General features: G+C 40.4%; 1 protein-coding gene across 1 annotated transcript in view; it reads right to left on the reverse strand.

Moving 5' to 3' along the window:
* Nucleotides 1-8,773: 8,773 nt before the first annotated feature.
* RNGTT (RNA guanylyltransferase and 5'-phosphatase) overlaps nucleotides 8,774-23,244 on the reverse strand; it is a 221,505-nt gene continuing 207,034 nt past the window's right edge. Inside the window, exons 15-16 of the mRNA XM_029223623.1 lie at nucleotides 12,221-12,344; nucleotides 8,774-10,763 (exon numbers count right to left, since the gene is read on the reverse strand). Coding sequence (XP_029079456.1) covers nucleotides 10,603-10,763; nucleotides 12,221-12,344 — 285 coding nt within the window. The 3' untranslated portion in view covers nucleotides 8,774-10,602. The remainder of the gene's footprint in view (nucleotides 10,764-12,220; nucleotides 12,345-23,244) is intronic.

The following is a 23,244-nucleotide window of genomic DNA, read 5'->3' on the forward strand; positions in this document are numbered from 1 at the left end:
GAAGCCCAGTTATCTATATTTTTATCTTTGTAGTGTACTTTGTAGCTTTCTTAACATTTATTAATAGTAAGCTTACTTATTTTATATTTTAAAAAATTTTTTTGAATTTTATTTTTTTATACAGCAGGTTATTAGTTATCCATTTTATACATATTAGTGTATATATGTCAATCCCAACCTCCCAATTCATACCACCACCACCACTAGCCCCCCGCCGCTTTCCCCCCTTGGTGTCCATACGTTTGTTCTCTACATCTGTGTCTCTACTTCTGCCCTGAAAACCAGTTCATCTGTACCATTTTTCTAGATTCCACATATATACATTAATATATGATATTTGTTTTCCTCTTTCTGACTTACTTCACTCTGTATGACAGGTCTCTAGGTCCATCCATGTCTCTACAAATGACCCAATTTCGTTCCTTTTTACGGCTGAGTAATATTCCATTGTATACATGTACCACATCTTCTTTATCCATTCATCTGTCGATGGGTATTTAGGCTGCTTCCATGACCTGGCTATTGTAAATAGTGCTGTAATGAACAGTGGGGTGCATGTGTCTTTTTGAAGACTTTTTAATGATAATCTCTTCAAATTCTTGGTAGTCACTATCAACGAGAAACTGCACATGCTAGAAATAAAAAAATTAAAACCATTCTTTGGGAACCTTTCAGAATGTCGACAGCTGAAATTATATTTAAAGAACCAACAGTCTCTTCTCTTTTTCATTTCTACATACAAATGTGATTTCTTGCTGATGTTTCTTATGATAAAACAAATGGACTTTGAATCCAATCTGATTATTTTTATGTCAACTACTTCCAAATAATGGGAAGCCCTAATGTGGAGAATGCAGGTGTATTTTTAAAACAGTCTCCTTATACCTAAAATGAAGACCATGACAATAGTTCATCAGCCATGGGTGAGAGCTTCCCAGTCACTGTTTCAAGACACCCTGCTGTCCCGGCCCGCAGGGTGGCCAGGTGGGGCATAGACTGTGGCCTCCAGCCGAGAGCTGCCTCTGGGCTCCTGCAGGCAAAAGCGCAATGACCAACATCAAGGACCATGATGTACAGATGCTCCACCGTGGAAACTGGGTGAAGCCAGCTGTGCAGCATGACTCCGCCCAGCCTGGACAGAGAGCTCGTGGAGCTGCTGTGCACACGGCTGCTGTGGCTGATCAGAAGGGGCCTCCTGGGAGGCCGGTGAGGGCTTTAGCGGGTGGCGCTAAGCCTCTGCCTTCATGTACAACAGACGCTCGCGTCCACTAGACGTAGCATCACAAAGTGAATGCGCCCTGCGTAACCATTCACCTGTTGACACAGATGAAGCCCCTAACCCCAACACCTCCACTTCCTCCTATTTTTTCTTGTTTTTCCCTTCACCTCAGCCACCAGCATCATCTTTCTGAAGGTCACCTAGAAACCCAATTCAAGGCCCTTTCCTCAGCCCTTGACTCCTCTCTGGAGCAACCAGAACTATTTCCTGCCCTCTCTAGCAAGAGACATTTCTCTCTCTCGGGCCAGGACCAGGAGGTTTTGTGTGACTTGTTAAGGAGACTTGAGTGTAAAGCCCTGAAGTCTCTCGGAAAAAAACCAAAAAAACTCATAGATGGGGCTAAATGGATGAGTGCCAGGTTTCAAAGAAGCAGTATTTGTAATGACATTAAAAAGTCAAGGCTACTACGTTGGCTTTCAGCATTTTTCATCTTTGAATGCTCAATAAAACTATTTTTGGCAAAGGAAAAAAAAGAAACATTTCTCTCTTATCGACTGTGGGCTGTACCGTCTTGAGCCTCTTCTTACTTCTTGATGCCTTACTTTCTTTCTTAGTTTTGTTTTTCTTTTTCCCTCTCCTACCCACTATCAATGGGGTTTCTGACCCTCTTGTACTCCAAACCTTCTACACACATTGTTTTCACCATCACTATTGTGTGGACGAATTTAAAATCCTGCGAGTGGTATGACTGTCCAAGCTCCAGTTCTAAATTTCTGCCCTCTCTTTGGACAATTCCATCTGAATCTCCTGACAGCACCTCTCGCTCATCACGCCCAGAGGCCCCTTCTTCATCCCAACCCCAAATCAGCTCTTCCTTGCCACCTCTCTGCTTTGTTAAGGGCACCACCGTCACCCCACCTCAGCTCAAACCCTTGCAGGTAAACTTGGTTTCTCAACTGATTGCCGAATCTTGATGATTCTCCCTCCTGAATGCCTGTCACATCCAATCTCCTCGATTTTGGTAGATGCCACCCTATCCTGGGTTCTTTATCTCTCACCTGGATTATTACAATAGCCTCCCAACTGGCCACCTTCGACAGATTATTACCAGTTTATTGCACCCAAAAACTCCCTTGTTTAAAAGCTTTCAACAGGGAATTCCCTGGTGGTCCAGTGGTTAGGACTCCGTGCTCTCACTGCCCAGGGCCCGGGTCCAATTCCTGGTCAGGGAACTAAGGTCTTGCAAGCTGGGCAGTGCAGCAAAAAAAAAAAAAAAAAAAAAAAAGCTTTCAATAGCTCTTTATTGACCAAATTTAGCTTAACTTCTTAGCCAGACATTCAAATCCCTTCATAATCTGTCCCCAGCCTATCTGTGTAACCCAAGTTCATTTATAGATTCTAGAAATATTTACTGAGCTCCTACACTTTGTGCCAGACTGGCCTAGGTACTGGAGATACAGCAATGAATGAAATCGAATTCTCAGTTCCCATGGAATTAACATTCTAAAGAGAGTCAGAAAAGAGGCAAACATATATGTTAGATCATAACGCTTGTAGAAAAATAAATTCGGGTAAGAAGGTAGACGGTGATGGGAGTGGCATATTAGATGGGATGGTCAGGAAGTCCTTTTTGATGAGGTGGCATTTGTCTAGAGACTCGAATGAAATGAGGGTGAGACTTATGGATATCGAGGGGAAGGGCATTTCAGGTAAAGGGAAAAGAAAGTTCCAAGCCCTTCAAGTCAGAGCATGCTTGGCAAGTTGGAGAAACTGCAAAGGGGCCAGAATCGATGAGCAGAGTGAACAAGAAGGAAGAGATGAGAGAGAGTCGGCTGGAGGCCAGGTTATGTAGTCCTGGATGGATGACGATGTGCATTTAGGATTTAATCCTGAATGAGGTGGAAGGCCCTGGAAGGTTTTGAGTAGTTGAGTGACATGTTCTAAAAAATACTACAGACAGCTGTGGAGGGACTGAATTGAGAAGGTGATGAGGGAGAGTGAAAACTGGGAGACCAGTTAGAAGGCTATTGCAATAATCCAGGCAGGAGACGAGATGAGCGGTTTGAAGAGGGTAAGAAGTTGTTGAATTCTGGTTACGGTTTGAAGGTAGTGCCTCTGGCATCTGCTGGTGGATTGATTGGATGTGAAGTGTCAGAGGAAGAAAAGAATCAAGGATGATTCTCAAGCAACTGGAAAAGCACAACTGCCATGAACTGACCTCTCTGAGAAGCCTGTGGGAAGAGAAGGAAGTCTACAGGAGGAGGAAAGTCCAGTCTGGGGCATATTAAGCTTCAGGTGACCATGAAGTATCCAAGTGAAGATGTCAAGTTGTCAGTTGAATAGTTGAGTCTAGAATTCACGAGAGAGATCCAGGCTAGAAATAGGTTTGGAAATTGTGTGTAGATGGTATTAGTGTTCAGAGAGTAGGAGAGATCTCTTAGAGAGTGTCCACAGAGGCCAGTGGACTGAGCCTGGGTCACTACCACATGCAAAGGTTGAGAAGATAAAGAGAGCTCAGCAAGAGAGAACTGTGGGTGGAAGGAAAGAAAGCCAAGAAACTATGGTGGCCTGGAAACCAAGAACAGAAAGGGTTCAACAAGGAGGGAGTCGTTTGTGATTTGTTTAAAAATAATCGTGTGTGTATGTTGTGTGTGTACACGCATGTGTGTAATGGAGGGTGGGGGGCTAGTTGGTATATAAAATAAACAGGAACTGCCACATTGATCATTGCTGAATCTGGGAAGATGGGGGAGCTCATTTTACCATTTTCCTTATTTGTGTATATGTAGGAAATTTCCCATTAAAAAGAAGTGACAGGGACTTCCCTGGCGGTCCAGTGGTTAAGGCTCCTCGCTTCCACTGCAGGGGGTGTGGGTTCCATCCTTGGGCAGGGAACTAAGATCCCGCATAACGCACTGGCGTGGCCAAAAAAAAAAGTAACAAAGTAAAACAGAGAAACTGAAACACTGATGGTGCTGACGGGTCAATTCAGAGAGTGGATGTGACCTGTAGAGGCACTGGTGGTGGTGACGAGCAGTCTCAGCAGGGACGAGAGTCTGTTGGCAGTGGCTTCAAGGGAGATGAGGAAAAAAGGAGCAAGTGAGTGCGATCACCTCCTTCTAGGAATTCCGAAGGAAAGGGGAACAGAGAGAAATGGGTCAACAGCTGGAAGGAGATCAAGGGGCCAGCGGTGGGTAGGTGGTTGGTGAGCTTAGGATGGGCTGAGGACAGCCATATTTCCTACCACTGCCCTGCACACAAGCTCTAGACACAGCCCCGGAAAGCATCCTCTCCCCACGTTCTCTGTCCACACCTGCCCCTCCCCATTCATCCCACCCATCCACCAAGGCCTAGACCACGTTCCACCTCCTGCATCATCCCAACTGTATGTGATGTGTCCAGGTGTCTGGTTTCTACCCACATGCAGAATTTTCAAGAAAATTTATTATATGAAAGTTTTGGTTGTGGTGCTGTTCGGTTGGGGTCTCTGTGGCTCTCACCTCCAGTGTGTGTTTATGCTGTAGATGAAAGCTATACAATGCTCCCCTGACGGCCTTCGGAGGGGAAGCAGAACTTCTACAGAAACAGTAAAGTTTCTTATTCCTTTAGATCTTGGAAGATAGCATTCGATAGTAGCAACGAGAAGAGTATCTTTCACTTGCCTTTCCCACTCTAAAAGACAAGGCTAGAAGCACCAATTCACGCTAAGGGATCACGGACTGCTATTTATTTTTAAAACTAACTGAAAAGCCTCAGCTGCTACCAAAGGACTTCTCTTTGGAAACATCAGAAGTCGGGCGGGAGCAGGTGGGTGGGGAGAAGCAGCCTTCTAGTTTCAGCTCCGTGAAACTGCCCTGAAAAGTAAGATGTGATGGAAAACACTGCTTCCTTCACACCTCCCTCAGAGTATATAACAGCGAGGAGACCAGGGCACTGTCTTAAGATTCTTCCTGCGGAGAAGTTTCCCTCAGAAGCATTCATTTTCAGTGCAAAAGGCAAGAACAGACAAGACACTTCTAATCAGGATTAAATACAAGATGCATCAGAGATGGGCTGTGAAGAAATTCTCAAGAAACGAGAGATGTTATCAGTGCTTCTATGATGAGAAGGCTAGAGGGACAAAAAAATTTTCTGTTCCTATATAGCTAAACTGAGGGAGACAAGAGCAAACACATCTTTTTTTTTTTTAAATTGAAGTACAGTTGGTTTACAATGTTGTGTTAGTTTCAGGTGTACAGCACAGTGATACATTTATAACTGAATCACTGTGCTGTACACCTGAAACTAACACAACATTGTATGTATATATATACTTTTTTAGATTCTTTTCCCTTATAGGTTATTACAAAATATTGAGTATAGGGACTTCCCTGACAGTCCAGTGGTTAAGATTCCATGCTTCCACTGCAGGGGGCATGGGTTCGAGCCCTGGTCAGGGAACTAAGATCTTGCATGAGGCCAAAAGAAAACAAAAAAAGAAAATATCGAGTATAGTTCCCACATCTTGACTGAGTCTCAATAGCAAGTACAAAAAGGCACGTGAACCTCCCGCCCTAATTACTGCCGGGTGCCCACTGTTGCCGAGCCCTGTGCTGTGTATGACAGAGTCCCTCCGCTCACGGTGCCCAGGGGAGACCATCACGACACAGCGTGACAGCCAGGAGGCTACCTGTGGCGGGAAGGCCTCCCTGATCCTGGGGGTAAGGGAGCTTGGAGCTTTCTGACAGAAGCAGCAGAAGCACCAAAGGTTCCTGAGTGCAGAGAGCATGGAGATTTGGGACAGCCAGGAGTCACACTGTGGTGAGACCCAAACCTGGATATACAGGTGGAGACCGGGTCACACAGGGCCTCTGATGTCATGGGCCAGGGAGCTCTGACTGGAGAGGAAAACAAGAGCAGCTTCGCAGTTTTGAAAGATCATTCCGGTGGCGGCAATCTAAAGGGAAAATAGGGCTTCCGCAGTGGCACAGTGGTTGAGAGTCCACCTGCCAATGCAGGGGACACGGGTTCGTGCCCCGGTCCGGGAAGATCCCACATGCCGTGGAGCGGCTGGGCCCATGAGTCATGGCCGCTGAGCCTGCGCATCCGGAGCCTGTGCTCCGCAACGGGAGAGGCCACAACAGTGAGAGGCTCGCGTACCGCAAAAAAAAAAAAAAAAAAAAAAAAAAAGGGAAAATAGACCATGTGCCGACTTCGAAATTGTGAAAACTGGTGACTCTTGTTGGTGTGACTTGCTGTCAAAGCCAAATTCTGTTTTTCTGTGTTATATTCGGTTATGCTTATTTTTGTACCTCTAAGGGGTGAGGGTTTCATTCTATTTGTGTATTTTTAAACATTCAGATAATTTCATTGTTCACCTATATATCTTCGATCACAAGAGCACAATGCAATCAACCATTGTGAGGTAGCTGGACGATAGTTACTATGAAAACGACCTTCAGCTATGGAACCAGGGGCTGCTTCTTCCCTGGGGTTTTCATGCCCTCTCCCCACTTACAAGCCCCGATCTGGAATTTCACCTATGCAGTGATTCCCAACACTGGCCTATGAAAAAGTTTTCACCAGTTTGGGGTTAAATGTAGAAGCAAAGGATGGTGTAGTGAGACTTTCATAAAACAAAATTTGGTCTGCGTAAATGCATGTCTTTTCTTCTAAATTATGCCTTACTTCCTTTTCGGGTATTAAGATTCCCTTTATTTTATGAAACGATGGCAACCCAGTTTTTTGTAAATGACCTTTCATGGCAAAACAGTTGGCTACCCCAGATCTGTGCACTGATTTTTTTGAAATGTGAAATCGTCTTAGAAGCTTGGGAGGTCACCTAACAGCTGAGTCCAGGGAGGGGATGGACACATCTGGAATTGACCAAGGCTGACGATAACCTGCCAAAGCATCAGAGTTGACAGCAAACTATGTGACAATCAGGAAATGCTGGCCCAGTGTGTGATTTAATCACTTATTTCTTGCTAACTGCATCTTTGGAACTTAGCATCTTTATGAGAATTATTAAACTTCTTTTCACGGCCTCTGCGTCACTCACATTTAAATATTGTTAAATAAGGTCCTAAAAATGTGTTTACTTTCCTGCTCCCAACTTCATCTTATTTTGGAGAGAGGTGCTTGGGGCCTATTGCCTATTAGCACCAAAGAAACAGCTTAAATAGTTTGGGACCCTGGCACAGAAGCAGCCCTCCTCACAGAGGCTGTACCAGAGCCTTTCAGGGAGTACTGACTGCACAGTAAATTAGGACCTGGAGTAGAAAGACCTGTGTTTGGGTCTCAGCTCACAACTAACTAGCTATGTTACCTTGGGTCAGAGCTTCCTCAGCTACAAATGAGGCTGAGATGATGGTACCTCCCTGCACAGAGTGGTTGTCTTTAGGGCATCTTTGGGCTTGGAGACTATTCCATAATGGTCATATTGCTATTACTGTGAATACAGGATGTTTAAAAAGCACTGGTTTTTACACAAGAATCATGTCAGATCTGAAAAGCTTCTTTTTGATCATCTGATCCAATCTTGGCATCTTATAGATGGGGGCGGGGAGAAACAAGTTCTAGAGAGGACAGAGAAGCAACGAGAGGCAGAGCCTAGACTTGGTCTTTGGGTTGAGCCCCGGGGTTTTCTCTACCACATTAGTTTTCTCCATCTGGAAGTATTTGATTCTTAACTTCCAAGTTTCTCGGTTTCTCAGGAAGGAAAACAGAAGATTTTCCAAGTCTTCATGCTAATCTCTAGAATGCAACAAAACCAGGTGGATTTTGATGGGTATGGTGGACAGCAGCAGGATCTGATGCCAGCAATAAAAGGGACACGAGTGCGTTGGTTATATAAAGGGACACAAAGGCATCACCAGGAAAACAAAGTAGATACACTTTCTATTATTTTAAATCAGTAGTTTTATTACAATACTGCACTGACACACAATTATTAGAGAAGGAATGTCCTGACATTTTCTGAGCATTTCATGGAAAGCAAATGTAACCAGCCAGGCAGCCGAGTCTTCCACATCTTTTCCAAACACAAAGCAAAGTTATATGTCGTAGCTCAGGAAAGTAAAGTTTTCTTATTCTCATCTACAAAACTTCAGTGTCAGAAAACAGTTATTATGAAGTGGGCTGAGAAAGAAAGTGTTTCCTTCATGACGTCCCAAATCCTGACTCCAGACTTCCACCACCACCCCCCACCCCGACTTCCCAGATGACTTTTTATGACACTGCAGATGGTAATGTGTTCAGGGGCTAAATGGGATCTACTTATTATACTTCACTACCATTGAAAGGAAAAGATAAATTAAGAAAATTAAGTCCTGGAAAATGCACAAAGGCAAGGAGAAAATATCTGGGTGTATTAAAAATGAGATGCTCTTTTCATGTAACTCATTTAAAAGGTTACAATTACCATAAACATTTTAACTCCATTAAAGACTGCTGACAAAAGCTTGCTCTTACATCTGCAAGGGCCTTCTGCGTTTACACGGGTTTGGAAGAAAGCAATGCACCTTGTGAAAAGAGCCACCAATCCTGGTGGAGCAGGCGTCGGACTATTTGGAGTTGCATAGGCATTTTTTTTTAGATCTGCTTTGTACAAGATACCATGAAACCTTGACCAATTTCCATTTTTCAACAGTTAGTGCGGCAGTCAGATGTTTTAATCCCTGTTGTGCTCAAACGCACAAAAGTACTCTAGGAAAGAAACACTAAAATGGCATTTTGAATAAATTCACTATACATTACGTAACTTGGGAACAATAAAGGAAGAAGCCCAAGCATGACTCTAGTATTTCATATAGAAAAGCACTGCAGGAAGAAACTTTGTTTAAAAACATTAAAACTCGGGTGAATATAAATACGTGTTTGGTTCATCTGTGCTATTTGATATAGAAATCCTATCAGATACTCAATCTACTACGTGACCTGTTTGGGTTTCTCACTGTATTAGCAGAAGAATATACACTGCTGCATATACTCACATATATATGCATATACATATATAAAATTCAGATCATGAAAATTTGTTTAAATACACATACTTAAAAGCTGTACCTCTAAAAATAAATACATTAGCTTCTAGTAGGCTAATTTTCAAGAGTTCCTTCACAAACCAATCAGAACACAGTTTCCCAACAATGGCATGTGACCAATTAGCCACTCTTTAAATCCATTATCTATCAGTAAATGTGTTTTTTGTTTTTTGTTTTTTTAAATTCAGATGTACAACTGAAATAGCATTCCCAGAATAGAAGATGAGAGAATTCTGGCTTTGAAAATAAATGTCTTGGCTTCCTTGATGTTTAGTTCCTACAGATGTCTAGTCTTTGCCTCTGCATTTATCAAGCAGTGGGAGAGCATTTTCTAGTGACAGCATTCTCTTCCACTGACATTACCTTCTAATTAAAGGAGTCAGCTGGCATTTCCTTTGCTGTTTGGTGCAAGGGAACAAATACAACACTGTCTGTATCTGATATCACTCCCATCATCACAGTGAGTTGTGTGTTTTAACGTAATTTACAATGTGCTACCACTGAGGTACAGCAGAAGTAGCCCTGGCGTTAAAACCAAAAAAAAGAAAGAGAACAAAAGTCTCCCAGGAGAACAACACACACAGGACCGGGTGGTGTGTCTCTAAGTTCTATGAAGTAACTCGGGACCACTGCCAGAGTGGATACATTGGATAGCTGATACTGCAGTTCAAACAACAGAAAGAGACGATGAAAAGATTCAATATACCTCCTTTAGAAAGGATGAAATTAACAAAATTGGAGCTTTACTTTTTTACTTTTCCATTTCCAAAACAACTTCTTAAAATGATATAAGCCAGACCAAGTTCTTTAATATAGCACAATATTTAACAACTTTGTCATTTGGTTTTGAATACAAGAATTTCAGAAATGTAGGAAATCCATGATAAATAATAGCAAGAATATTTAATGCCATTGTCTAAATGTTTTAAAAGGAAAATCTATCATAGTTGAAATACAACTTCTAAAAAATACAGTGTTCTAGGCGCTCACAGTTCTAGATTGCTAACTTTATAAATTAAAGTGGAAGTTATCCGTATATAAACAAGGCCTCTTTTTCACTGATTTCGATCTCACTTAAACCTTTGGATATTGCAGTCTTCAGATTCCACAAGGTAAGGCTGAGTTTACCAGATATAAACAAAATGTTTAAGTCCATGATGTACTGTAGCACTGAGGAAACAAATGCATCAAATATTTACAGGCTGGCTACAATACTTTCTTCTTCTTTTTTTTAAAGTCAAATGTGTATCAACATCAAGCCACACTCTGTTTTGAATTTCTCTGGTCGCAAAGAAAATGGGGCAACAGCACTTTTCCTCACTCATCTTTCCTCTCAATCCTGAAGTCAGAGGCAGGTCTTTAAGTCAAACGTCTTTTGGGAGGTGGTGGAGGCATGAACTCCGTGTCCGGGTCCAGGTGATGATGCTTTCGCTTCTGTCCTTGAGAAGCTGCCGCACATCTGTTGATGAACTCAAACAGCATCTCCTTGGTGACAGGGTTTGAGATGCTGTTGCACACGGCTGTGGACAAAGGGAGACGTGAGTCTCGTGTGAGGGTTCATGGAGGCGGCTGGCTCGCCCCAGGGAGATGAGGACACGGGGAGACGTTTCCGTCCCAACAAACTTTCCATCTTCCCAAAGTGGGCGACTTGCTGTGGCTTCAACTGTGCTCCTCCCTCCCCCGCCCCCGAAATGAGTGCATTTCTGGTGGCTGCTCTTTACTATTAATTCTAGACCCAAACTTTAAGTATTTGGGTTTAAGCCTGTCTTCACTACAGTTTTTGATCCCTCCAAACAGTTTGTATAGGATATTGATCTCGCCCAGTGCGTCACACTATGGTCCACATTCAAGCACAGCTTCTAAAGGAAGTGCGCGCTCTAGTCCTCCAGCCTTTCTCTCCCTCAGAGAGAAGCGCACACTGAGGCATATAAACACGGCACCAGCCACCGTGCCCGCTGAACGGGGAGGCTGCAGTGTAGCTGGCAGAGCGTATTATTCTTTATTTTAGTAACTTGCTTGAAATAAGGTATTACAACAAAATGACTATTAAAGAAAGCACCTTTCCCTATGTGATCAAAATTGTATTTACCCACTTGGTTTTAGGAAAACAACACGGGCTTAATTACTCCTCTTTTCCAAATTAACGCATCCTGTCTGAACACAGACGTTAGCTCCAACAAGAACCTTCGAATGTACAACAGTAACTTTTAAGCCACAAAACTCAAAGTGCAATTTCTATATTATCTCACAAGCTTACCATACGATCATCATCATCACTGACTGAGCACTCAAAGTGCATAATCCTACTAACCTTTATTCTTGGTTCTTATCTGCCTTTTTCTTTCAGTTCCACTAAAAACAGCAACCCAGAATTGCTGCCAGTAGTAGTTTACCTTAGAGACCTAATTAATACGTGCTGTTTCCCATGAAAGACCCTCACTACTCTGAATTCCCAAAGCACTCACATTGTACCCAGAGCACACCCCGAAGGACAGCATAGCAGGTTTTACGTTTCTTTTTTTTTTATTTTATGTTTTTTAAGGTTTTCATTGACTTTGTTCTTCATTGTTTGTAAAACTATCTTAGGAGCTGGAAATTACATTTCCCCTGCTCATGCCATCTTTTGCCATCTGGGAGACGATGGCTTCAGCGTTTTGAATGGATCTGCAATTACCATGGCTTTTGTTGTGGCTGTCATTCAACAAATTCATCCTGTCCGCAGCCCGATTTCCTGCCCTTTAACCCCTCTCCTGGGTGCCCGCAGCAGCCCACAGGTGAGGGAGGACAGGAGCCACGCGGGGCACAGGCCTGCCACGAGCCCGCCGCGGTCCACGCGGCCTTCAGCCCCCAAAGCTGAACCACAAAAGGCAGCACAGTTTGGTTCTAACACTTTAGCTTTTGTGTGTTGTTGTGGGTTTTTTTGTTTTTTTGGGGGGGGTGGTTCATGTAACCTCCACTGGGAGGGTGTCACACTCACCCATGGCAGTGTTGTAGGCATTAGGGAAACTTTTGTCTGTTCTCTGTCTCATAAAGACCCAGCTGTTGTTCTCGAATTTGCATTCTATAATTTTGTTGTCATACTGTTTTAGCTCTTTTGTCACCTGTTTTAAAAGAGAATTGAGGAAAATATTTAAATCATCTGACAGGCTTCTTGCCTGCACTACTTGACAGACGCATTAGGGAAATGCCAAAAACACCTCGGTGCCTCTTCACACAGAGCTCTTTTGTCATCCGAAGCATCTAATCAAGCCCAAGGATGTGGTGCGCACTCCCTTGTACACTTGCTCATCAATCTGACACCTTATAAATAGTCGTGAAAACGGTTGTCAATATATAGCAATTAAAAGAAGCTAAGGAGAAACCAGCCACTTCTGGGCCAAATGCAAATACGTTACCATAGGGACCAATGCCTTCGATATTGTCTGTGTCCCTCTGGCTTTCAGAAACTGAGTATCTGTGAAGGTTTCAACAACTTTTAGAAAGACCACACCACCTAAATTCCTATGTCGGAATCTAAGAAATCCCCTTTACTGGTTAAGATAAAAAGTTACGCATAAAGAGTAAACATTAGGATCTGATTCAGGCAATGTGCATCCTAACTATTTTGCTTTTCAAGCAGTGATAATTAACTAAAAATCTAATCTTTAGGCTACTTACCCTTTTCATCTCCAAACCGGTATGAATTTAGAGATGAAGCTACCTTTGATATTAGCTGGTAGGTTTTTTGGTTACTTCACCTCAGATGATTGAATATGGATTACAACTTAGTCTATCAACGCTAACAAGTATCCATGGCAACTATAGAACCTTTGAAAAGATATTTCATTGGGCTGTGAGGATGGTTTTCATAAATAGGAACCTAAGCTTATCTTCGCAGTTTCAAATCAAATGCCAGTCATGGTAATATTTTAATTCTGTCCTCGTCTTTCACAGCTAACAACTTTTCCTCACAATACGGAAGATTGCAATCAGTTAACTTCATTAGGATTATTTGAAATGCTCTCCTTTTTCTACCCACATATTCACTACCACCTAGGAATATGAAGGGAAGCAAATTTTTAAAAGATGCTTTCAATTCACAGATTAGGCAGTGCATATCTCCATAAAAACTTTCAAATTGTAGTCCTTTTCCCTTAATGAGTATTACACTTGATTGGACTATTTGCATTTTCAACAAATCTGACAGGACCAATACATTCAGTGTATTGGAATCAGACCTGCCCAAGAAAGTGATGCTCTACTTACTTAGCAAACTTGCTAAATTTATTCTCAAATATTCATTATTCTAGTCTCAACTCCCCTCCCTCCCTTCCTAGGGATCTACCTCCTTTTATTTCTGATACATTATCTATATCCAAGTGTTAGGCAACTTATTCAGGTAAGGTAACCACTTATGTTATACCATAAGTAGGGTCTAACAGATAAGTTTCTAAACCTTTCAGATTCTCCATTTTCTAATTTCTAAAATGGGCAAAGGAGTTTCTAATACACTGGGACATTGGAGCAACAATAAATGAAAGTGTCTGGCACATAGCAGACAACCACTAAAATTCTTAATTGAATATAAAATTAGGAAATGAAACATTGCTTTTTTTTTTTAAGTGTACAAATAAGTTTACTAAAGATACCAAGATGACATGGAAAGGTACACTTTGAAAATACCTGTCAAGAAAATTATATCACACACATCTACAAGAATGGCTTGCTATCAATAATGTGCAGTCTGCACTTCTACTGACTACCAGTCGTAGTACATCTTTATCACATATTTACCATTCTTCTGTTTCTAGTCTCAGAATTGTTATAAATTATGTGTTGCTCCATCTGACTACAGCGATTAGGCAGTATTATTAAGTATCTGTGTATCTACCTGGGTACGCATTAACAATCTGGGAAATAGGGCTTTCCAGAAAATGCATGCACCTACCACTAACCTAAACGTACTTCCATGTTCAAGAACAGTACATTGTTCTTCACTGATCACACCAGTTATATTCCCAAGATAGACACAGTGCAAGGTACTCAATTTCGGTAGGTAATAAAATATGTTTAACTTTTAATAAATGTATTTAGGTAATAAAATAGATTTAAGATATAAAACAATATCTTCCATATGTATACAAACTAAAGACAGTTTTCACTAATGGTCAGATGAAGAGAACGATTAGCATACAGGGAAGGAGTTTAACTTTAGTATCCAAATTCTGATTTGTTACTAGGACAATAATCATCCTCAGCCATCACATATTATTATTTACTGAAATAGGATCTGGTTAGGCCTTTTACACTCAGCTCTGTTATCCTATTGTGAGCTAATGAGAGCTTGAAGGTAATAAGAATAAAATATCTATAAATCAAGATTTCACGTCTGTACCCATAATTACATTGGATTAATGAGATTCTACTGTTTGGGGGGGGGGGAAAGGAAGAAAAGAAAAAGAAAAGAAAATACAGTGTATTTTATATTGAAGAAAAAATTCTTTTCATGTATCCATCTTTCTGAGTACCACACCTCGGATACCATTTGAGTCTACCAATAATCCGATGTTAAGAGACAGTCAGATGAAACCAGATCTAGTACCTCTGAAGATTTTAGATTAGCAGGTCAATGGTAATACTTGGAACGAAGGGCCCAAGACAGAGGCAGGCAGAACCACAGTTGCTCCTCTCTGCACTTTTTTAAAGGAATACTTTTTGGAACCTAAATGCTGGACACACTACCAAGTCACAAAAGGCGAACCATCAGCGCTGGCTGAACCATGCCTCTCAGAGCAGGCAGAGATGCGCTTCCGTCTCTAATGGTGGAGCACAAGCCCCTAGAATTTATTGTCCCTGCTCTGTGAGAGCTGTTTTGTTATCAAGAGCTCATCTTTCTTTTCTAGAGAGACTGTACGAAGCGGAGGGGGATTTCTCTGAACTAAGGTGCTCTAGAGACACTTTAAAATAACGAATATCCTTGGATTGAGAAAGACACCAGTAAGCTGGGAGTTTTTAACTTTTAATTTTGAAACAATTTTAGCTCTACAGAAAAGTTGTAAAGATAGTACAGAGAGTTCCAGGATTCCCATTACCCAACTTTCTCTAATGTTCATATTTCGCATATCATGTTACATTTATCAACTCCGAGCGAGAAGTTAACATTGGTACAATACAATCAGCTAAACTACAGACTTGATTCAGGCTTCATCAGTTTTTCCACTAGTGTCTTTATCTGCTCCAGGATCCAATCTAGGAAACTGCATTCCTTAGTTGTCATGTCTGCTTAGTCTCTTCCAACCTGTGACAGTTACTCAGACCTTCCTTGACACTCCTGAAGAGTGCTAGTGAGATATTTTATAGAATGTTCCTCAAATTGGGATTTCCTGATGTCTTCTCATGATTAGACTGAGGTTATGAATTTTGGAAAAGAACGCCAGAGAGGTAAAGCGCCCTTCTCATTGCGTAATGTCTAGGGGGTAGATGAGATCAACGTGATTTCTTCCTGGTGGTGTAAACAAACCCTGATCACTTGGCGAAGATGGTACCTGCCAGGTTTCTCTACTGTGAAGCTACCATACTCTTAGTTCCAGGCACTATGTCTAGCCCTGCTCAAAGATAAGGGAATTAAGCCACTTGCTGGAAGGAAGGGTATCAAAGAATTTGTGGACATTTATTAAAAGCACCACAGAGATCAATACATTTCCTGGGAGAGAGATTTTGAGGCTAGACAAACATCCCTTTTCTTCTTAAAGTTTCGCTCATTAATTTTAGCATTCATCCATGACTCTTGCCTGCAGCAATTATTACTGTGGCGTTCTAATGGAATTTTCTATTTTCTCCATTCCTTCTACATTTATTATCTGGATTTCTTCTGTAAGGAAGATTTGCCTTTCTCCCTCATTTATTTATTTGCTTACTTGTATCAGTAAGAACTCATGGATATTTATTTTATTCTTTGGCTTATGATAAAGTAGTATTGTCATTTATTTTCTTGCTCAAATTGTTCTAGTTTCAGCCACCGGGAACTCTCTCAGGTTGGCTCCTGTGTCCTTTTAACTTGCTTCCACTTTTACTTACTTATGCATTTTTAGCATTTAGTCCCTGGCAATACAAGCTACTACTCTAGGCTCATCTTGTATTTTCTCTGCCTCAGCTCTAGAGTCAGCCATGGGGTCCTCTACCAGGATTTTACAAGAAAAATATTACTCTTCGACAGTCCAGACTATGCTAAAAAAGTACTAACACACACCACTTGTTTTGGTCAGAATTTTCAATTATTGAGAAAAAAGAGAGGGAGGGGGAAAGAGGAGTGAGTGTGAGACAGATAAAGAGTAACAATGAGACTCTAAATATGAATATATGTGTATATATATATACTTGGAAGTTTCCACCCCATCTTTTGTGAACTGCTTTCTGGAACTAAACTACATTGACCATTTTTTCTTTTCTGAATTTAAAATTCTACTCAAGCTCTAACTCTGCAGTGTGACAGAAGGTGAATTTTTAAAACGTATTTCAAGTAGATGAACTCAAACAAAAATCTTGTTTCCACGTATGCAACTTCAAAGTCTAGTACTTATGAATGAGGCAGAGAAAATAAAACAACAAATAAATCAGAAATGAAATGGAATTATAAAAGTTTTCCTTGTGGTGTCAGGACAATACAAATAGCTTAAACCTGAATTATTAGACAATCTTTTAGAACTACTACCTTATAGTAGGGCCTTAATATATTATTTTTAGCAAGCGCATCCATCTACTGGAGAAAATAAAACCCTTGACAAGCTACCCTTTTAAAAAATATGCTAGACTTAATCACTTCAAAAAACGTTCCTTCACTAAAATCCATTTGTGTTTTTTGCACCTTTATAATGAAGAACTACTGTGTAAATAACACACTTCACATTTGCTAGGTTAGAAACAGTAGCAGGAAGCCTCTCTCTCATGAATGGTGGGGTCTTCAAGCCCTCCAATCCTGAGTTCAACTAATGAAAGTTGCCAATAAAAAGAAAGCAGCTTGGGTTCCCCTGGTGGCGCAATGGTTGAGAGTCTGCCTGCCGATGCAGGGGACATGGGTTCATGCCCCGGTCCGGGAAGACCCCACATGCCGCGGAGTGGCTAGGCCCATGAACCATGGCTGCTGAGCCAGCACGTCCGGGGCCTGTGCTCTGCGACGGGAGAGGCCACAACGGTGAGAGGCCCGCGTACCGCAAAAAAAAAAAAAAAAAAAAAAAAAGAAAGCAGCTAGAACTTGGTCTCATTTATCCCAAAGGTCATTACAGACGAGTCACAATTCCAGGGTATGAAATCCCCACTAAACTACAGATTATTACCTTTTTATAAAATCAGGGTTAGTTATAGTTATTATTCAAAATATAATACATCTTCATATAAAATAACTGGGCAGATAAAGCAACAACATGTTAGTACTGGTTATTGGTAGATGGTGGAGTTAGGAATGACTTAGTTTCTTCTGTGTTTTGCTGTATTGTCCAAACTTTCTATATAATACATGCTTAACTTTCATAATTTTTAATAATAAAAAATTCCTAAAATAAACTATGTTTCATAAAAGATGATAAACATGAGATTGGTTTTTAATGTAGAGATACAAAAACAATAGGAAGAGATAAACCTTTAAACAGAAAACAAAAAGTCTTGGAATAAGGTCCTAAGTCCACAGTTCCCAAACTGTGCAATGAGACAACCTTACAGAGAGGCACTGTGGGGTACTTTAAATTTCCCGGGAAACACAGTGGCACGTGTTGGACACCATGCAAACTATTAGTTGGCAGGAGTTCACATTTTCAACATGAGATTCCTTTGGGTAACATCTCTGCAAAGCTGAGTATTCAGTGGTTATTGTCATTGATAAAAACCAAGTATCACCAAAATCAATGAGGAAAGTAAATGAGGTTGGTGGTGTATAATCTGATTCCGAGGTTTAAGAAATTACGCAGTCCTTAAATGGAATTACATTTTCAAGTTTCTTTTTAAAAAATTCCAACTTTAAATTCTATATCATGACAAAATATGAAACAAGAGTGACAGCAGAACATTTTCATGCATGCAAATTCTTAAAATTTTAGCATTTCATACTTTCTTTTCTAGGAGATTACCAAAATTTTATTTCATCAACATGAGGGCAACAATGAAAACAAAGAGGAAGAAGTGGAATCAAGGGAGTTCATCCAGCTCAGGAGAGAAACAAAGGCAATTCCCATCCTAAGGCCGTTTTAGGATGACCACTGTGCCAGTGTGCATAGCAGACTGCTACAAGTTTTATGGGGGCCAGAGGGTAGTGGCTCAAGTAGGAGGAGTTCCACGCCCCCGTCTGCCTTAAATATTGGAACTGAGAAGATGTGTGATGTGACGATATAAAGTGGAGTTTAAAAAAATTCTGTGAGTATAGTATTTAATATAATGACAGATTAAACTAAGAAAAGAAAGAAGAAATTATGCAGTCCATAACACATGCTAAGCTGTTAGGACATAAACATTTATTAAGTAGTTTGGATCAATCCACTTAATAAATGGAATTGTTAGGTATTTCTTTTGGATTAGAAATGTCTATGAGGGAACATGAACCAAGAAAGTTTGATAATCTCTGCCCTATAGCGTTTTCATTCATCCTTCCCCAGATCCTAGTCTCTAAACCCATATGTAGGCTTATATCTAGCGCTTAGTGGAAACCAATCAGAGCAGTGAAAAACTTTGCTTGAGGTACAAAAACTAGATGATGGGTACAGAGGAGAATTTCTATCAAGTTAAGTTCATTCGTTGACTTAGATCACTAACATATATATTCCTCATTCATCTTCTCTATCTCAATAAATGATTAACTCCGTTCACCCAGTTCCTCGTGACAGAAGCTTTAGTGTCCTCTGCTCCCTTCCCCTTTTATCTTCCCTCCTATTCACTGCATTACCAGTTCTATCTCCAAAATACATTGAGTATTTGTCTACCTTCTTACTACCATCATCACAGCCCAAGCCCTCACTGTCTGTCAGATTCCTGCAACAGCTTCCACACTGGTTTCTTCTTCTACATTTTCCCCATCCAATCAATTTTTTTTTTTGCGGTACGTGGGCCTCTCACTGTTGTGGCCTCTCCAACTGCAGAGCACAGGCTCCGGACGCACAGGCTCAGCGGCCGTGGCTCACGGGCCCAGCCGCTCCGCGGCATGTGGGATCTTCCCAGACCAGGGCACGAACCCGTGTCCCCTGCATCGGCAGGCGGACTCTCAACCACTGTGCCACCAGGGAAGCCCCAATCAATTCTTTACAGTGCAGCCAGATTGGTCTTTGACAAAGGTAAATCCAATCCAATCATTCCTTTGCTTAAGAGAAAAACAAATAAAAGACACGCCGGTTGGAAAGGGAGAAAAAAAGACTATATTCGCATAAGACACGATCACTTACATAAATGGAATCTATGAAGATGCTCCTAGAACTAGTAAGTTTAACAAGGTTGCAAGGTTAATATACTAAAACCAATTGTATTTCTATATATTAGCAAAGAATAGTTGGAAATTTAAAATTTAAGGAGTATCATTTATAGTAACATTCAAAAACATGAAATAGGTACTTAAAAAAAAAACATGCAGAATCTGTATTCTGACAACTACAAAACACCAATGAAAGAAAGGTATCAAAGAGGACCTAAATGAATGGAAAGATATATCATGCTCACAAACTGGAAGATTCAATACTGCTAAGATGTTAACTATACAGATTCAACGTAATCATAAGCAAAATCCCCAAAGGATTTTTATATATATCGACAACCTAATTCTAATATTCATAGGGAACGCCCAAGACACTAGAACAGCCAAAACAAAAAGAACAAAGTTGGAGAACTGACACTAACTGATTTCAAGGCTTAGTATATAAAGCTACAGAAATCAAGACAGTATGGTACCTGGTGATTAGAGAGACACATACATCAGTGGAACAGAACAGACAGCCCAGAAAGAGATCCACAATTATAAGGTCAATTGACATTTGACAAAGGAACAAAGGCAATACAATGGAGAAAGAAGAGTCTTCTCACCAGAAGGTGCTGGAACAATTGGATATTCACATGCAAAATGATGGACCTCAACCCGTATCTTTCACCTTACACACAATTAACTCAAAACAGAAAGTACACTTAAACATAAAACCTAAAGCTATAAAATTCTGCTCTGCATCTAAAGATGCTGTTAAAAGAATGAAAAGACAAGACAGAGATTAGGATAAAATATTTGTAAATAACATTTCTGACAAAAGACTTGTATCCAGACTACATAAAGAACTCTTAAAACTCAATAATAAGAAAACAAACAACACAATTTAAAAATGGACAATCTGAACAGATACTTCACCAAAGAAGATATATGAATGGCAAATAAGCACATGAAAATATGCTCAACACATCATTAGTCATTAGGAAAATGCAAATTGAAATCACAGTAAGACACTACTATGCACCTGTTAGCGTGTCTAAAATAAGTATCAAATGCTGACAACAATGCCAAGCAACTGAACTCTTACACATTGCTGGTGGGAATGCAAAATACTATAACCGCTTTGGAAGACAGTTTAGCCGTTTCTTAACTGTCTTCCAAAGTTAAACATACACTTACCAAAAGAGCCAGCGACCCCACTCCTAAGTATTTACCCAAGAGAAATGAAAACATACGTTTGCATAAAAACCTGAATACAAATGTTTGCAGTAGTTTCGCTCATAATCACCCCAAATTGGAAATAACTCAAATGCCCTTCAACTGGTAAAGAGATAAAACAAATGTTGGTACAGCCTTGCAATGGAATACTACCCAGCAATAAGAACTATTGATAAACTATTGATAAATGGAATACCATGGATGAATTTCAAATACAGTATGCTACGTTAAAGAAGCTAGATTTTAAAAGCTACATAGACTATGTGATTCCATGTACATGATGGATACCCTAGGAAAAGGCAAAATTATAGGAACAGAAAACAGAACAGTGGTTGCAGAGTTTGGGAGTGGGAGAAATGATCGCTTATACCGGGGTGTCATGTGGGATTTTGGGGGGAAGTGATGGAACTGTACTATAGCTTGATTCTAGTGGTGGCTATACACCTGTATGCATTTGCCTAAACTCACAGAACTGTACCTCAAAAGGAGTGAATTTATTGTATGTAAATTTTGAAAGATGAATTAAAACAAAAAAGAAACAAGAAAAATGTCAATTAAAAAAAAAAGTAAATCAAATTATGTCATCCCCTTATCAGTGGCTTCTCATGACACAGCACTAAATGACATAGCCCCTGCTTATTTTTCTAGCTCGTATACGTTGTACAACTTTTCCTCTACCTTGTTTACCATTATTTGTAAATATAATTTTTTTGTTGATTATCTGTTTAATATCTGTCAGCCAGAATGGTTAATAATTATTGAATACTTACTAGATGCTGAGCACTGTTCTAAGTACTTTATGTGGATTCATTTATTTAATCCTCGCAACAGCTCTAGGAAGTATCCCCGTTTTTACAGATAGAGAAGCCAAGGCACTGAGGAGTTAAGGAATTTGATTAAGAGTCTCACAGCCAGTAAGAGGCTGAGAAATATACTGCATCCCTATTAGGTTTTATAATCTGATTTAATCTGTATATGAATCCAGTGAGATTTCCAGATGTGGACACTCAAGCCCAGAGAATTTAAGTAACATGCATAAGGATACAGAGCTAATTTGTTTTGGTATCAAAATTCAAATTCTAGGTCTTTGTGAGTCAAAAACCTGTGCCCTCCTTTTCCCTAAGAATTTAGGCTCTAGGTTGAAAAAGTATTACAGGAGGCAAAGGTAAACTACACTTGTGGAAGCTTTTACTTCTTGTGTAATAAACTGTAATTTAAGTAAGTATTTCCAAGGATTATATTCCACTTGGGAGAGCCTGTGGGTGGGAGGCGAAGTGATGTGTGACAGACGAAGGGCGGGAGAACATAACATGCTGGTTTGAACCAAGCATGATGTCTTATCAAGTTTCTTTTCCTTTACTTTTCAAACGCCCACCATGTTGACCTGCACCATCTCTGCTGTTTGCTATTCTGGTTGCGTGCGCATGAACCACACATCATGGCAAATTGCAGAATTTCTCAATCATTAAGGATTTACAATAGGTTAATTTTAAAATGGGCTGCACTTCACAGCTGCAAAGCTTTTGTCTGATTTCTCGACCAAATGAGAAGCCATTATTGGATTGAAGACCTTTCCATGGGCAATGACAAGCAAAAGAAAAAGGTTGTGTGGGCAGAACAGGCAGCTCTGCCAGGTAAGGTGAGGTAATGGTTAACAGCTCACTAAACAGACTGCCAAACTCTATGGCAAAATGTATCGCACTGTTTAGTACCAAGCATGATGAGAATTTATAAGTAGATCACGGGTTCAGTGCACGCGTGGGATAATAAAAACGATACACAACCAAGGAAAGCTTTACAATCTATAGGCATACCTCGTTTTACTGCACTTCGATTTCACTTCACAGATTTTGTGTTTTTTGTTGTTGTTGTTGTTTTTTACAAATTGAAGGTTTGTAGCAACCCTGCTCTGTCTGATGATGGTTAGCATTTTTTAGCAATAGAGTATTTTTAAATTAAGGTATGTAGATTTTTTTAGACATAATGCTGTTATTGCACACTTAATAGACTACAGTTTGGTGTAAACATTACTTTTATATACACTGAGAAACCAAAAAATTCAGGTGACTTGCTTTATTGCGATATTTGCTTTATTTCAGTGGTCTGGAACCAAACCCGAAATATCTACAAGGTCTGCCTGTACCATTAATGTGGGGAGGAGGCTAAAATGCAATATGCATGCCTAATACTTTTTTCTTTCTAAATAGTTATAAGTACCATGACAGACTTGACTGATGTTGCTTGTTTTTTAAGATGTCTGTCTCACAGCCAAAGCAAGTAATTCATAAAGTATATCTGTCAGATTGAGTTTGATAAATGGTCTGTCTATTGGCAGTAACAAACACCTAACTTAAAAT

This window comes from Monodon monoceros, unplaced genomic scaffold (genome assembly GCF_005190385.1).
Source record: "Monodon monoceros isolate NGI ecotype Baffin Bay Population unplaced genomic scaffold, NGI_Narwhal_1 Super_Scaffold_15, whole genome shotgun sequence".
NCBI lineage: Eukaryota > Metazoa > Chordata > Mammalia > Artiodactyla > Monodontidae > Monodon > Monodon monoceros.